We start from the raw sequence: 17,336 nt of genomic DNA on the forward strand, positions 1-17,336 counted from the left end.
ACACATTTTTTTCCCAGTGGTGAAATCCAATTTTTTTTTACTACCGGTTCTGCGGGCACGACTTGGTAGGTGTGGTATGGCTTGGTGGGCGTGACTTGGGTGTGGCAGGGGAAGAATACTGCAAAATCTCCACTCCCACCCTACTCCAGGGGAGCGATACTGCAAAATCTCCATTCTCACACCACTCCGGGGGAACGATACTGCAAAATCCCCATTCCTGCCCCACTCCTGGAGGAAGGATATTGCAAAATCTCCATTCCCATCCTACTCTGGGGCCAGCCAGAGGTGGTACTTGCCAGTTCTCCAAAGTACTCAAAATTTCCGCCGCTGGTTCTCTGAACTACTCAAAATTTCCGCTACCGGTTCTCCGGACCTGTCCGAACCTGCTGGATTTCACCCCTGATTTTTCCTACCGGGTTCTGTGGGCGTGGCTTAGTGGGCGATCATGTGACTGAGTGGGCATGGCCATGAGTGACATCGAGTTGGCCACGCCCATTCAGTCACAGGACCATCACCACAAAGCCACGCCCACAGAACCGGTAGAGAAAAAAATTGAATGTCACCACTGGATAAGATGATGATGATACAAAGTGGACAGGTGGACATGATGACATAATGATGATGATGTCAGGTGAGCAGGAGCTTTGCAGATACACAAGAAAATGACCTCTTACCTAACCTTGTTACTTACAGTATTACCTAACCCTGACCTAGGCTATGCATATTGTAAAAACCATGCAATCATACAAGCAGAAGTCAACAGAGAATCTTTCCAACCAAAGCATAGTTTATCCTTCTAGGTCTCCCAGCAACCACTCCACCTTTCATGCTCCTCACCTGTGGTCCCAGATGTGAAGATATAGAGACATACAGATTTAGGTGTTACTTTGGCTCTGAAGGAAAAGGGCACTGATTCAGCAGAACTTAATTTGATCCGTTTGAGCAGTGGCTCTACACCTTCAGTTGGGGAATCCTCACTCAGATAGAAAACACGTATCCCTTCGTCATTTAAAGTAGGCAGGACATCTTCAATGGCTTCTTTTAAATCTTGAAAAAGGAAAGAAATTTTTTTTGATTGAATTGACTGCCTCGTTTTTGAAAATCATAGAATAGAATAGAATAGAATAGAATAGAATAGAATAGAATAGAATAGAATAGAATATCACTGAGGATAAAAAAAAAAAACCACCATCAATAACAATGAGATAAAATAGGTTTTGCAAAATATCGTGTTGGTACAAATAGCAGTGGGATTAAACATGATAAAATAAAATCCATACACTTTAGAATCAGAGTACAGTGCAACAAGGCAGGCCATGTTGCAAGGATGCTAGACCATCGCATCCCCAAACAGGTCCTCTATGGTGAGCTGTCTCAAGGAAAGCGATCACACAGGGACAAAGGAAGTGATACAAAGACATGTTGAAAGCAGTGGTGGGATCCTCCCGGTTTAACAACTGGTTTGGTGACCAGGCGCTTTGCGCACACCCACACCTAACCCATGCAACGCGTGCACACAATTTGAAGAAATCTTCACTTCTGGGTTTCTTCGGAGGAGTAATACAGCTGATTCGCGCAGCATTCGGCTCTGCCTCACAAATCAGCTGAGGAGATAAAGGTAGGAAAATAGCGTGGGCGGGGGGGCGGGCTGGCCCATCTCATTGTTGGGGTGAATTGGTTCACTCCCAGCTGACCGTCGGAGCTACCAGTTCACCTGAACCGGTCCGAACTGGTAGAATCCCACTACTGGTTGAAAGCCTCCTTCAAGTCCCTGGATATCAACACCACCTTCTGGGAAACTCTGGCACAAGATCGATCAACATGGCGCATGCTGATCACGCAGGCTGATAGACATCTGAAGACAGCAGAACAACCATAGCACAAGAGAAGCGAGCACTTCACAAAGCCAGAGCTGCAAATGCCGCAACAAGGGTACCCACACAGGTCTGCCCGACAAATGGCAGAACATTTCGTGCCCGTATAGGCCTTACCAGTTACCTGCGGACACATCATGGACAGCGCACAAACTGTTAGGTGTCAAGGCCCTCTTTGAACATGATGGATGGACATCATCATCAAAGTGCCAAGGAACAGAATAGTCATGATATCTATTTATTTATTTTATTTTATTAGTCATATTTCTATGCCGCCCACTCTCCGAGGACTCTGGGCGGCTTTACACTAAAGACAGTATACTAAATAGCATATTGCCCCCTAACAATCTGGGTCCTCATTTTACCCACCTCGGAAGGATGGAAGGCTGAGTCAACCTTGAGCCAATGAGATTTGATCCGCTGATCTGCTGAACTAGCAGTCAGCTGAAGTAGCTGCAGTATTGCACCCTAACCACTGCGCCACCTCGGCTCTTAATGATACAGCTTGCCAAATTTGGCTCCAAAACATCATCCACAAATCCCATTTCAGGTGGTTGTTGAGAAAAATGGTGCTGAATATTATTACTAAGAAGCCCAAGAAGATCACTAAAATAATACTCATTGCAAATCATAAAAAAATGCAAACAAAGATAGGGTGAAACCACTATAGGAATGGCACCATTTCATGCAGAAATATCCCATGCCATGTCTAATCTCCGAGTATCCTGCCAAATTATCATAGAAAGACATTCAGAAAATGACCAGTTTTCTTCTAGGACCAGAATGTGATAAATCTTTTATTTCTCAACCCAGCTGCATTGGAAGACATGGTGGAAATGCAGTGAAGATAGAAATTGACTCCTTTAAATAGGGCTCAGTTGCTAATAATCTTATCAGATTGCTTTCAATCACAACCTTCCTGGTTTCATTGTTCACATTGTCCAAGGTATATATGTATGTATATGTATAAACTCATTATGTATATAATTCTATGAATTATTACCCTATACATAAGAAGATAAATGAATGTATTAAAACAATGTAAAAAGGTTTTACAAATTAGTGGAAGTTTAGTTTAGTTCAGTTTAGTTTTATTAAATTTTTATACCGCCCTTCTCCTGAAGGACTCAGGGCGGTGTACAGCCAGGATAAAAACCAACAGTATAAAAGTCAAAAAACAATTTAAAATTATTAAATAGTTTGGCCAATAATCTAAAATAACCTAAAATAACCCATTAAAAATAATATTTTAGGCCAGCCCTGCTTCATGGAATAATAGTGTTTTAAGGGCGCGGCGAAAGGTACGAAGGTCAGGAATCTGACGAATCTCCGGGGGCAGCTTGTTCCAGAGGGTAGGTGCCCCCACAGAGAAGGCTTTCTCCCTGGGGGTCGCCAGTCGACACTGTCTAACCGACGGCACCCTGAGGAGACCCTCTCTGTGGGAGCATACTGGTCGGTGGGAGGCTATCGGAGGCAGAAGGCGGTCTCGTAAGTACCCAGGTCCTATGCCATGGAGCGCTTTAAAGGTGGTGACCAACACCTTGAATCACACCCGGAAGACCACCGGGAGCCAATGCAGCTCGCGCAGGAACGGTGTTACATGGGAGCATCGAGTCGCCCCCATAATCACTCACGCAGCCGCATTCTGGACCAGCTGGAGTCTCTGGGTGCTCTTCAAGGGGAGCCCCATGTAGAGAGTGTTACAGTAGTCCAGACGGGAAGTGATGAGGGCGTGAGTGACCATGCGCAAGGCATCCCGGTCCAGAAAAGGACGCAACTGGTGGATCAGGCGAACCTGATAAAAAGCCCCCCTGGCCACAGCCGTCAAATGGTCTTCTAAAGACAGCTGTGAGTCCAGGAGGACACCCAAGTTGTGAGCCCTCTCTGAGGGGGCCAAGATCTCACCCCCTATAGTCAGTGATGGAACCAACTGACTATGACGGGACGCCGGAAACCACAGCCACTCGGTCTTGGAGGGGTTGAGTCTGAGCTTGTTTCTCCCCATCCAGATCTGTACGACCTCCAGTCACCGGGTCATCACTTCAAGGGCATCATTGGGGTGGCCTGGGGTTGAAATGTACAGCTGAGTATCATCAGCGTACTGATGGAAATCCACCCCGAAGCCACGGATGATCTCACCCAGCAGCTTCACATAAATGTTGAACAGGAGGGGCGAGAGGACCGACCCCTGTGGCACCCCACAAACTATGTGCCTCGGAGTCAACCTCTGCCCCCCTGCCAACACAGACTGCATATGGTCAGAGAGGAAGGAGGAGAACCACCGTAGCACAGTGCCCCCCACCCCTAACCCCTCCAACCGGTGCAGCATGATACCATAATCTCTCTCTCGATCTCTCTCTCTCACACACACACACACTCATACAAATCTCTTTTTTCCCCTCCCTCCCTCCATCTTCCTCTCCCTTCCTTGCTCTCTCATGAGCAATGCTCATTTCAATATCTATAGGGAATCTTCAAGCAATATAAATCTCTATACTGTGGTATAATTGCACAGCTCTTGATTATCCAGATTTATCAAAGAGGCCCAGAATTAGGATATTCATTAAATAGCAATGCAAATTACCTCCTTACTTCAAAGTGCGGTAAAGACCCTAGACCCGTGATGGCAAACCTATGGCACACGTACCACAGGTGGCACGCGGAGCCATCTCAGCGGGCATGGAAGCCATTGTCCTAGGCCAGCTCCACCATGCATGCGCACGCACCGGCCAGCTGATTTTTGGCTAGCCACACTCATACTGTCCATCCCCTCCCAGGAGTCTCCACGTAGCCCGTTTTGGATGCCAGGTAAGTACAGGGCTCACACAGAAGCTCTGGGAGAGCGAAGAATGGGCCTCCTGGAAGTCCAGAAATGCACCATTTCCAGCCTCTGGAAGGCCTCTGTAGGGCCAGGGGAGGCTGTTTTCACCCACCCGGAGGCTCCAAGAAAGCATCCAGAGCCTGGGGAGGGTGAAAAACAGGCCTACCGGCCATTTCCAACCTCCAGAGGCTTAAGGTAGGCCTGCTAGGCCCAAAAACGGGTGTGTGGGGGCCCTCGCACATGGGTGGGGTGTGAGATAGCATGGGGGTCTCATGCACATGCGCAGGGGGCGTGGCAGTGTGGGGAGGTTGTGTGCACATGTGCAGGGGGGCAGAGTGCATGGGGGCATTGCATTATGGGTGCACCTGCACACACTTTCACACATGTGTGTGTACTTTCACCTGAGGGAAAGTACTACTACTCGGCACCTGAGGGAAAAAAGGTTAGCCATCACTGCCCTAGACTTCTTTCTCAAAGTACTGCCCCAAAGATGCTTCCGTCTGAATACTAGTGTCCAAAAGAGCACTACAATGGACTGATCCACTCACTTACTTATTTAAATTCATATAGCTGCCCATTTCACTTACGAGACTCACAAGTTAAAACAGCAAACATATAGAAACTGATTAAAAGATGTTAAAGTGCAAGAAAGGGCCAGGTTTTAGCTCATAAAAAATGTATACCAGAACAACTAGACACAAGAACAGTTCTTTTCCTGAATGCCATCACTCTGCTAAACAAATAATTCCCTCAACACTGTCAAACTATTCACTAAGTCTGCACTACTATTACTATTAGTCCTCTCATCATTCCTATCACCCATCTCCTTCCACTTATGACTGCAAAGCTGTAACTTTCTTGCTTGTATCCTTATTATTTATATTGATTGTTTCTTAGTATGATTTGATTGCTTATTTGTACCCTGTGAATAGAATAGAATTCTTTATTGGCCAAGTGTGATTAGACAAACAAGGAATTTGTCTTGGTGCATATGCTCTCTGTGTACATAAAAGAAAAGATACATTCGTCAAGAATCATAAGGTACAACACTTAACGATAGTCATAGGAAAACAGTCAATATAAATCTTAAGGATACCAGCAACAAGGTTACAGTCATACAGTCATAAATGGGAGGAGATGGGTGATAGGAATGATGAGAAGATTAATAGTAATGCAGATTTAGTAACTAGTTTGACAGTGTTGAGGGAATTATTTGTTTAGCAGAGTGATGGTGTTTGGGGAAAAAAAACTGTTCTTATGTCTAGTTGTTCTGATGTGCAGTGCTCTATAGCGTCTATATTATGATATGACTATCATTAAATGTTGCACCTTCTGATTCTTGACAAATGTATCTTGTCTTTTTATGTACACTGGGAGCATATGCCCCAAAGACAAATCTCTTGTGTGTCCAATCACAATTGGCCAATAAAGAATTCTATTCTATTTTATTCATAGGGTACAAATAAGCAATCAAGTCATACTAGGAAACAATAAATATAAATAGAATTCTATTCTATTCTATTCTATTCTATTCTATTCTATTCTATTCTATTCTATTCTATTCTATTCTATTCTATTCTATTCCATTCCATTCCATTCCATTCCATTCCATTCCATTCCACTCTACTCTATTTTAAAAGGAGAGAAAGGACCAGTAGTTATGACATATTTACTACTGTATTTCCCCAAAAATAAGACCTGTCTTATATTTTTTTGAAACCTGAAATAAGAGCTTGGCCTTATTGCCATGTGCTCAAAAGCCTGATTGGGCTTATTATCAGGGGATGTCTTATTTTGGGGAACACAGGGTATTTTCTATGGAAGCATTTTCCTACATGATCCTCTCACCTGGAGTTGATAGAAGAACTTTAGCCTTGCAAGATTTCAGCACATGTATCAGAGATTTGAGTCGGATGTTATAGTTGACACACGCCATAGTACAGCCAATCTTTGATAATCCGATCCAAACTGAGATATAGGCAGGGATGTTCTTGAAGAAAACAGCCATGGTATCCTCTTCTTTCAGCCCCACATAGTCCTTCAGTACTCTGGCTATCTGATTGCTGTGTCTATCAATGTCTCGGTAGGAATAAACTTCATCTTCAAAGAGAATCAAGGGTTTATCTGAATATTTCTTCACTCTGGCCAAAAAGATTTCTAAGAAAGTGATCGGGGGAACGCGGTTCATGTATGTGTGGCATCGATATCCCATGTGTATGAACTGAATCAGGTTTTTCAGATCCAACCAAAAATAAGGGAAGAAAAATTTGCCCACCAAGGGCAGAAGAATCAAAAGCCCAAGGACAGCTGTGTATAGATCCAGCATGGTCGGGATTTAGGCTTGGTATCTTGGAAGAGGTAGATCGGATTCTGATTTATTGCAGGATCTATCCAAGCTCTGTTTGCAAGATCTATCCAAGCTCTGTTTTGCGGAAGGCAAAGAGAAGAGAAATGATGAATAATCAAAAAGATGCAATGCTCACACTCCACCCAGTTTCTCAAGGCTCCTTAAATGAAGGGACCTTTGTTCCCCAGCCAATAAAATTTGAATGACATGCTGACAGCTCTGTAATCTCAGCATGCTGCTTGTTCCTTACCTTCCTCATCTGTTGCTAAACTTCCTCATCTATAACACAGGTTATAGTGTTTTTCAGCAAGAGGCTGAATACTTATATGCAGTGCTGCCTAACTTTTGTCCTTGTGCCCACAATTTAGATCTCAAAGTCCTGAGAGAGAGAAAAAAGTTGTTGGCACAGTTGATGCTTAATGAAAATTAACAATCTGGAAGGTCACTGGCCTTTGCAGAACAAACATTGATGACACAATTTAACCAAGAAAGGGGAAAAAAAAAACCAGATACATTCAGCTGCAATATAAATGAAGGAAAGGCGCATGCATGAATGAGGCTTACTCAGTTAGTTTGTCAAATGATCTAGCAGTCATCAGCTCCTCTTTCGAGCTGCTATCTATAGTGGGCCACATTATACTACAGCAGTTCTCTGCAATCTGATGATCACTAGCCACAATAGTGACCAAAATTATGGAACCTTTTGGGGAAAGTGTATTTTTGAGGTTTGATGGCCAATAACACCACTTAACCGAATTGAAAATCTATGGAGCCGACTAAAGAAACTTGTTAGTCAGAAGCGACCCAGCAATAAAACCCAGTTCATAGAAGCAAGCATTCAATCTTGGTTTCACATTAGAACAGCTGCAGATTTAAAAGACTTGGTTCACTCCTTTCCAAGTATTCACCAGTTTCAACCCTGCTTAGTCGCTGAGCTCAGTCAAGGCCATCGTAGTGCTGCTTCCTAACTGGGTTTGCCTCAAGGCCACATTCCAAATGGCTTCCCTCCTGGAATTCTCGCCCCCACGGAGAGGGCTCGTAACTTGGGCGTCCTCCTGGACACACGGCTGTCTTTAGAAGATCATTTGACGACCGTGGCCAGGGGGGCTTTTTATCAGGTTCGCCTGATACGCCAGTTGCACCCCTTTCTAGATTGGGACTCCCTACGCACAGTCACCCAGGCACTCGTCACTTCCCGCCTGGACTACTGCAACGCTCTCTACATGGGGCTCCCCCTGGGGTGCACCCGGAGGCTCCAGCTGGTCCAGAACGCGGCCACGCGGGGGATTATGGGGGCGACGAGGTGCTCCCATGTGACACCTCTCCTGCGCGAGCTGCACTGGCTCCCGGGGGTCTTCCGGGTGCGCTTCAAGGTGTTGGTGACCACCTTTAAAGCGCTCCATGGCTCAGGGCCGGGGTATTTACGAGACCGCCTTCTGCCACCAATAGCCTCCCACCGGCCAGTACGCTCGCACAGAGTGGGCCTCCTCAGGGTGCCGTCCGCCAGACAATGTCAGCTGGCGACCCCCAGGGGGAGAGCCTTCTCTGTGGCGGCGCCCACCCTCTGGAACAACCTCACCCCAGAGATACGTACAATAACAGACCTCCGGATTTTTCATCGGGCCCTGAAAACCCATTTATTTCAACTAGCTGGGCTGGCTTGAGTTAAATTTTAAACTGATTTTAAATTGGAATTGTTTTAATTACGGCCAAAATATTTAATTATTTTAAACAGTTTTTAGATTTTGTATGTCTTGTTTTTACTTTGGCTGTTCACCGCCCTGAGTCCTATATTGGAGAAGGGCGGTATAGAAATTTAAACAAATAAATAAATAAATAAAATTGTTTTCTGACAGCTGAAAGCGATGAAGAAAAGTTGTACACCGCAAAAGCGCAACTCATTGTGACCCATAAAGAAAGTCAGAGCTCGTTGGAGTAATATAATATTCAGCAGGTGACTTGATTATTTTATGAGAGCAATGTTGCCAAGAGTTTATTTAGTTTGCAAAGCAATTCCACAGTTTATTGGGAAAGAAAAGAGTTTAAAGTGAGGCTTGCACTAGAGTTCAACTCCCTGCTTATCCTCGAGTTTATTGTCTGATAATGGGTAAATTACGTTTATCCTGAGTCATTCCTTATAACACGATCTAAAGTATCATTACGGTTTTCAAGATGAAGAATTTGAAAGGTTCTCAGAAGACTTACCTCCCCGACACACCTCATTTCCCTTTTCAAGAACTGTTAGTTTCTGATATATGCCTGACATGGAATATAGGATCCTGCGGGTTCGGTGATCACGCGCTGTGACAAACATGCACAGTTTTACAAATACCAACCTTCTGTGTTACCACTTGGGAATACAGCTGAGCTGTGGCAATCCGCTCTTCTGCGCCGATCAGCTGAGAAGATTAAGGTAAGTAAAGTGCATGGGGGGGTGGGCTGACCTGATCATCGGAACGAACTGGTTCGCTCCCAGCTGATCGTCAGAGCTACCAGTTTGCCCGAACCAGTCCAAACCAGTAGAAGCCCACCCCTGGATATGGCTGTTCCATTGCAACTATGATCACAGCTGTAATCTACTGTTTGCTCATCTCTTGTCTATAGGATGACTGTCCCCTGTACAATAGTTTCAGAAATAGAAAAAGCAGGAAATAAATTATTTAAATTATTTAATAATTAATAATTTAATTAAATAATTAATTTAATTTAATTTAATAATTAAATTAAAATAATTAAAATACCGATTTGCCAAACTGATTTCTTCATCAAATATCCTGTTCACATAATTGCTATTGGAGCTATGAATACGATTCTCTCAAGATAATAAAATTATATCTTTATGTCTATTATTTCCATTGAAGTCTGAGCAGAAAGAATAGATTTTGCACTATCAACATCTTAGAGAAATTGACTACAAAACCTTAAAGTTCTACATCTTTTAATTTATAGCACAAACTCCAACATGGAAATATCCTTTTAGTTTAGTTTAGTTTAGTTTATTTGATTTGTATACCGCCCTACTCCCGAAGGACTCAGGGCGGTGAACAGCCAAGCAATAAAATACATAAATACACAAAATTTAAAAACCAGATAAAATCAAATTAAATCATTTTGGCCCAGACAGATTAAAACACCCCAATAATTTAAAAACAGATTAAAATTTACATATTAAAAGAGGGAGGAGATTAGGCCAAGCCCGCTTGATGGAATAAAAAGGTCTTCACAGCGTGGCGGAAGGTGCGCAGATCCGGGATCCTCCGTATCTCTGGGGGGAGCTCATTCCAGACGGTAGATGCCCCCACAGAGAAGGCTCTCCCACTAGGGGCCGCCAGCCAACATTGTTTGGCTGACGGCACCCGGAGGAGTCCCTCTCTATGAGTGCGTACTGGCCGGTGGGAGGCTATTGGTGGTAGTAGGCAGTCCCGTAGATACGGAGATCTGGGAGAATTTCTCCCCTCACTTCTGGAAAGCATCAGAGTAAATAATAATAATAATAATAATAATAATAATAATAATAACAACAACAACAACAACAACAACAACAACAACAACAACAACTTTATTGTCATTGTACGTGTATACACAGTATACTCATACAATGAAATTCACTTAACACCCAAAGACCAAGTCCAACACACACAACAATCCCCAAACACACTCCCACCCACCACAATTCCCCACCCTAACCCACCCAAATATCCACACAACAGACCAAGTAATGCTGTCCAACAGCTCACTGATGGTGGCCCTTTAGTTCATTGTTGAGTGCAATTATAACCCTCGGATATAAACTATTCATAAAATGTGTGGTCCAAGTTTTAATTGTTCTATATCTTCTGCCAGAAGGCAACAGTCCAAACAGATTGTAAGCAGGATGGGAAGAGTCTCTGAGAATGTTATGCAACTTTCTCAAACAGCGAGATTCGAAGATGTCGTCCAGGGCTGGTAGCTGGAGTCCGATGATATTCTGGACAATTTTAATGATTCTCTGTAGAGCCTTTTTGTCCGCTACAGAGCTGCTCCCATACCATGCAAGAATGCCGTATGTCAGGACACTCTCAATGGTGCTACGATAGTAGGAGAGAAGTGGATGCTGAGATAGATTTATCTTCCTAAGCATAGGCTTAAGCTGCCTATATCAGTGGTGGGATTCAGCTGGTTCTATCCCATTTGGGCGAACCGGTAGTGGTGACTGTGGTAGGATGCGCCTACCTGCTCTGATGTAATGCCGTCCTATTTAGCCACGTTTTAGAGGCCATGCGCATGTGCGGAAGGCCCGCACATGAGCAAAGAGCATGTATGAAAGGCTGAGCATGTATGGACACATGCGTGCTCACATTTGTAAACTGGTAGGGAAGGGAAGGGAAGCGGTGGCTCAGTGGCTAAGACACTGAGCTTGTCGATCGAAAGGTCAGCAGTTCAGCAGTTCAAATCCCTAGTGCCGCGCAACAGGGTGAGCTCCTGTTACTTCTCCCTGCTTCTGCCAACCTAGCAGTTCGAAAGCATGTAAAAAATGCAAGTAGAAAAAATAGGGACCACCTTTGGTAGGAAGGTAACAGCGTTCCGTGCGCCTTTCGCATTTAGTCATGCTGGCCACATGACCACGGAGACGTCTATGGACAGCACTGGCTTTGGAACTGAGTAGGGCACCGCCCCCTAGGGTCAGGAATGACCAGCACATATGTGCGAGGGGAACCTTTACCTTTAGGGAAGATAAGTGAATCCCACCTCTGGGCCCTATATGAGATACTTCTAACTAGGAATGCTCCAGAGTTTTATTCAGTTTGAACTCCAGATTGAACTTGAATCAGATTTCATCTGATTTATTATACTTCTCAGATGAATGAGCAGAAAAGCATGAAAACACACTAGACTTGTTCTTTGAGTATCATGTTCCTCCCGTTGTTGCAATATAGTTCTCACTTTAAAAAAAATCTAAAATATTTGTGGAAGTGAACACTGTTTTGATCGTATTTGTCAAAGTGAAGATTGCAATATCTTTTTTTCCCCCCTCCTTAGAGTGGGATACAAAAAGTGTGATGAGCATCCTCCCATATTTTTTTTACCCATTCAATTAGAGGCTTATGAGGCTGATTAAGCTGAGAAAACATGGCCCAATTTATCCAGTGAGCATCAAGATCAAATGGTAATTTGAATCCAGGCCTCTCTTGTGCAAGATTGGTTGCTAGATTGCATTGATATTAAAATATATTTTAACCAGGGGTGAAATCTAAAATTTTTTGCTACCGGTTCTGTGGGCGTGGCTTAATTAGTGGGTGTGGCTTGGTGGTAAGGTAACTGGATGGGCGTGGCCAAGTCAATGTCACTTCTTTGCCTTTTTTTAACCTACAAAACACGACACAACACAATTGGCTCACCCCCAATGTAAAAGCAGCTGTGCTAGACTCAAAATGGCCTCACAACAAGCAGGAACCTCACACAGTCCCAAAAAGCCCAAAAAACCAACTTTCACACGTCACACACACAAAATTCCACATAAAGCTTTGTGAGATTTTGTGTGTTTGTGTAGTTAGAGTAAAACACTACAGAAACACACTAAATCTCAGAAAGCTGCACAAATATTATTTTATTTTTTATTTATTTTTATTTTTATATAAAAGCAGCTAAATTTAAATCTTCCTAAACTTTAAATGGCTAGGTCTAAAAAAAGAACAACTAAAAAAAAACCCAATTAACTATTTTTTTTAAAGCTCCCAAAGGAGAAAAAAACTTACCCAATAGAACAGGGGTCTCCAACCTTGGCAACTATAAGACTTGTGGACTTCAACTCCCAGAATTCCTCAGCCAGCTTTGCTGGGAGTTGAAGTCCACAAATCTAGGCAGGAAGGCAGGCAGGCAGAAAGAGCTGCTCACCGATGAGCTTGATTGCAGGCAGGGATATTCAGTTGCTTGCTGATGCATGGATTGCGATCATCATGCGATCAGCAGCTAAGGTAAGCAAGCTGGAGGCTGCGGGGGGGAGAAAAAAATATTTTTTTTTCTTTTACATGGCTCTGGCGATCCAAGCTGAGTTGCCTGATTAGCAGGCAACTCAGCTGGGATGTCAGAGCTTGGCTGGTCAGAGCCATTTAAAAGGGAAAAAAAGGCTCTGATGATCGCGGGGCTCAGCTGGACATGGGGGGCAGGGGCAGGGATTTTTGCTACAGGTTCTCCGAACTGCCTGCCGCCGTTGCTACCTACTCGCCCGAGCCAGTCCGAACCGGGAGCATTTCACCCCTGATTTTAACCCTTAACCACAGATGTATTATTTTGGCTACACTATTACAGACATGAGGTCATAATGACCTCTGTAGCAAAAAGACATTTGATGTTTTCATGGTTGGATCTAAAAATTGATTTATAAAGCAGTAAACCAAAAAATATATTGATCTCTATCAAATTCACGTTGCGCAGGTCACTTTTTGTTTCTCCATCCTTGAACGTCAATCTTTCTTCTCTCATTTTTACATTGGTCCACTGAATGATGGCGCTAACAATTTCTTTAGAAAATAATAATTTCCAAATCTCTAGGGGAATAGGGGAATTTCCGTGATTTCTAGCTGCTGGCTGTAGTCGTGGTAATTGCACAACAATATTGTGCAATATTGTTGTGCTGTTCTGGATCTATTGCTTCCAAAAGGTGCAGAAGACCATTTGAATGTGTTCTTTCCATATCAATTATTGCACAATTTAGCTTGTACCTGGTCATCAATTTCATTGGGACCTTCATCATTGCTGATATCAGAATCAGCGGCAGTGGCAGGTTCCTCATCATCCATTACAAAATTTTCGTCACAATCCGCTTCCGCTTCACTCAGACCACTCTCTGCTTCTCCATACCATTTTAGAAAGTTTTTTCGAAGTTTCTTTGAACTTTGAAGTTCGAAGTTTGTATCACCAAATTTTTTTGATGGAAAACTTGGCCCCGGCATTATAAAAAAGAATACGTTAACAAAGATCTGTGGTCAAAATGACCGAAACTCAAATTCAAATGCCGCTACTGAAAACACCAAATAACTGATGCAAGAGTGAATGCTGCACACACTCTTATTGGTGGGAAAACAAAAGCTATTCACAACCGGAATGGTCCATTTCTAAAAAAAATAGGGGTGTTCCAAACATTTTGGAAAACTGTTGCAGTCACTAGGGTTATGGGTTATGTTGCAAGTCTGTGATTATGGGTCAAAATAATAATAATATACAAAGGGGGTATTTTGACAGGATCTGAGTTTAGAAATGAGTGCTTTTGGGTTGGAAATGTTAGATATGTGCATGAACATGTATTGATGTGAATTTTAACAATATATGGATGTTTTGAGCCTCCTTTGATATAATTTCTCCCACATTGGACACAAAGCAGGATGTGGGATGGCACCGGAAGTAAAGAGTTAAACTTCCCAAATACTTTCTTGAGAATAAGCTTCACTCCAAAGCAAATGTTTCCTGTGGCAAGAGAAAGTGACATTTTATTATTTTGAGAAAAATTCCCCAGCTGGTGGATTAAACAGATGTCTCAAGAATATACAGTAGTGGCCAAAATTGTGGAAACCTTTTGGGAAAAGTGTATTTTTGATGTTTGATGGCTAATAACACCACTTTTTTTTTTTTTTGAGTTTCAAATTAATTCTATTCCACTGCTGGAATAGCCCAGACCTTAACCCAATTGGAAATCTATGGAGCCGACTAAAGAAACTTGTTAGTCAGAAGCGACCCAGCAATAAAACCCCAGTTAATAGAAGCAATCATTCAATCTTGGTTTCACATTAGAACAGCTGCAGAACTAAAAGACTTGGTTCACTCCATGGGAAGACATTGTAATTCATGCTAAAGGTTTTTGGGCATCCAAAAAAACTAAGGCCATTTGCTTTTCTAGGTGGGCTTCGTAATATTCTAAAGTATCTACAACTATTCTTATATTATTCCTAATTTGTCTGCCAGGCAGGAAGCCATTCCGGTCTGTATGTATCATAGCATTTAGTATTCTTTTCATTCTTTCAGCCATTATGCTCATAAAAATTTTATAGTCCGAATTTAAAAGGGAAATTGGCCTATAGTTTTTTATTTGTTTTAGGTCGGTACCTTCTCTTGGCAGCAATGTAATGTATGCTTCCCTCCACGAATCAGGTATTTTAGCTTCCAACAACGCCTCGTTGCATATCTCCAGTAATTTTGGTAATAGTATTTCATCCGATTTTTTTGTATGTTTCTCCTGGGAGACCGAAACAACAAAACCGAAGCAACAGAAACTCACCACATGTGACCTGGGAAGCACATGTGAACATCAGCCAGCAAGGCTAGCTAAGACTCCCACCCCCTGGGAGTCTGACAACCAATCAGGATACTGTTTCGGGGCCCCAGGAAATGCAAAGCCAGAGAGAGCATAAAAACCCGAGGATTTACTGTATCTGCCCTTTTTCTGTTCAGGAACTCAAGCCATGTGATCCTGTCCACCATTAAACCATCTTTTCAAGCAGTCTCCATGTTTCCAGTGTCTTTTTTCCCACTTGGAGCAGAACCCAGAAGGATGGTTCTTCCAGCACATCTAAACAAGATGTTTCTTTTGTTTAGTTGCATGGAAGTGGTAGTCTATTCATAGTTCCCTTACTTTCCTAGGAACTTGCTTCAGCGTTATCACTTCCTTCCCCTTATAGATCATTGGCTCTTCCCTTGTTATATTGTACAATACGTCTCAGACTTTTTTTCTAGCGAACCTAATGTGGACCTCCCTTGGCAGCTTATGCCTTCTGGTGTAGTTTGTCTGCATCCAGTACACTTCGTCCAATTCCTTTATTATTTCCTGTTTATCCTGTTGTAGGGCCTCAGCAATCAACTCCGCCATCACTTGCCCCAAATCTTCTTCTTTACCTTCCATTACATTTTGGAATCATAGGTAGAAAGCCACCCGGTCCATCTCCAACTGAACGATTGAATCCTCGAGTCCTCTGTTTTGAGCCATCAATTTTTGGTCTACCAATTCAAGCTTTTTTTCATTTTGTTCCAACCTAGTTTCTACTTTCTTTATTTTTTGTTCATTTTTATGGATTGACTCTTGTATGTCATTCATTTTATAATCTAGGGATTTGATGTCTATCTTTAGTTCATCATGGTTGCTGGACATTTTCTCCTGCATTTTCACCATCGTTTCTTGTATCAGCATCAGGGTGGATTGCATGGCCTGCATTGTTGGGATTACCACAGATTTTTCGGTTTTTGATAGTCCTTCTGTCGATCTTTGAGTTATGGGTGAGGCCATAGTAATTGTGGGGTTTGGAGTAGTTTTTTTTCCTGTTCTTTGCACTGTTGTGGAAAGACTTGCCATTTCTTTCAGGATCCTCTTTTGATCTCTCACTATCCTATCAATGTTCCTCTAAACTATTGTCCACTAGCGTTACCTATTTTACTTTTTCTTATTCTCCTTATCTGTCGCAATAGTGCTGGGATTAACAGAGGCGTCTGGTCGAGCTGTGAGCGCTCGCCTCGTGCTTTTCCACTTGCCTGACTCCCTCTCTGGTTCGCAACACTCTCCAAGCTTTTGCGCCCCTAGGGGTCCCCAAAACACAAAGAAATCTGGGGTTGGAGAGCAGAGAGCACTCTCCTACCTCCGTATTGCCACAAATCGCCAACCAGAAGTCTGTAATTGCCATTCAAATAGCAAATCTTTCATAACAGTTACTGCATTACATTAGGGGTGAAATGCTCCCAGTTCGGAGAGGATCGCCCAATCCAGTAGCAATGGAGGCGAGTGGTTTGGAGAACCAGTAGCAAAAATCCCTGCCACCACCACCACCCATGCCCAGCTGAGCTACACAATCATCAGAGGGTTTTTTTTTTTTAACTTTTAAAAGCATTTTTTCTACAATCTGTTCGGCCAAAAAAATGCTTTTAAACATTAAAAAAAAGCCTCTGATGATCGTGCAGCTCAGCTGGGATCGTCAAAGGCTTTTAAAAGGAAAAAAAACCCTTTTTTTCTTTTAAATGCCTCTGACGAGCCAAGCTGAGTTGCCTGATCGTCAGAGACTTTTTTTCTTTTAAATGCCTCTGACGATCAGGCAACTCAGCTTGGATCGTCAGAGGCATTTAAAAGAAAAAAAGTTTCTGGAAATCAGGCAACTCAGCTGGGATTTTGAAAGCATTTTTTTACAACCTCTTCACCAAAGAGGTTGTAGAAAAAATGGTTTTAAAAGTAAAAAAAAAAAAATTGACCAAGCCATCCAGTCACATTATCCCCCACCACCAAGCCACACCCACAGAACTGGTAGTAAAAATTTTTAGATTTTACCATTCTTGATTAAAT

At 42.9% G+C, this 17,336-nt stretch overlaps 1 protein-coding gene across 1 annotated transcript in view; it reads right to left on the reverse strand.

The window, feature by feature from the left end:
* Positions 1-7,126, reverse strand: part of LOC148113722 (long-chain fatty acid transport protein 2-like) — a 31,341-nt gene extending 24,215 nt beyond the window's left edge. Inside the window, exons 1-2 of the mRNA XM_087891746.1 lie at positions 6,544-7,126; positions 838-1,047 (exon numbers count right to left, since the gene is read on the reverse strand). Of these exons, the coding sequence (XP_087747872.1) occupies positions 838-1,047; positions 6,544-7,021 (688 nt within the window). The 5' untranslated portion in view covers positions 7,022-7,126. The remainder of the gene's footprint in view (positions 1-837; positions 1,048-6,543) is intronic.
* Between the last annotated feature and the right edge of the window lie 10,210 nt (positions 7,127-17,336).

This window comes from Pantherophis guttatus, chromosome 4, assembly GCF_059756535.1.
Source record: "Pantherophis guttatus breed Tessera chromosome 4, ASM5975653v1, whole genome shotgun sequence".
NCBI lineage: Eukaryota > Metazoa > Chordata > Lepidosauria > Squamata > Colubridae > Pantherophis > Pantherophis guttatus.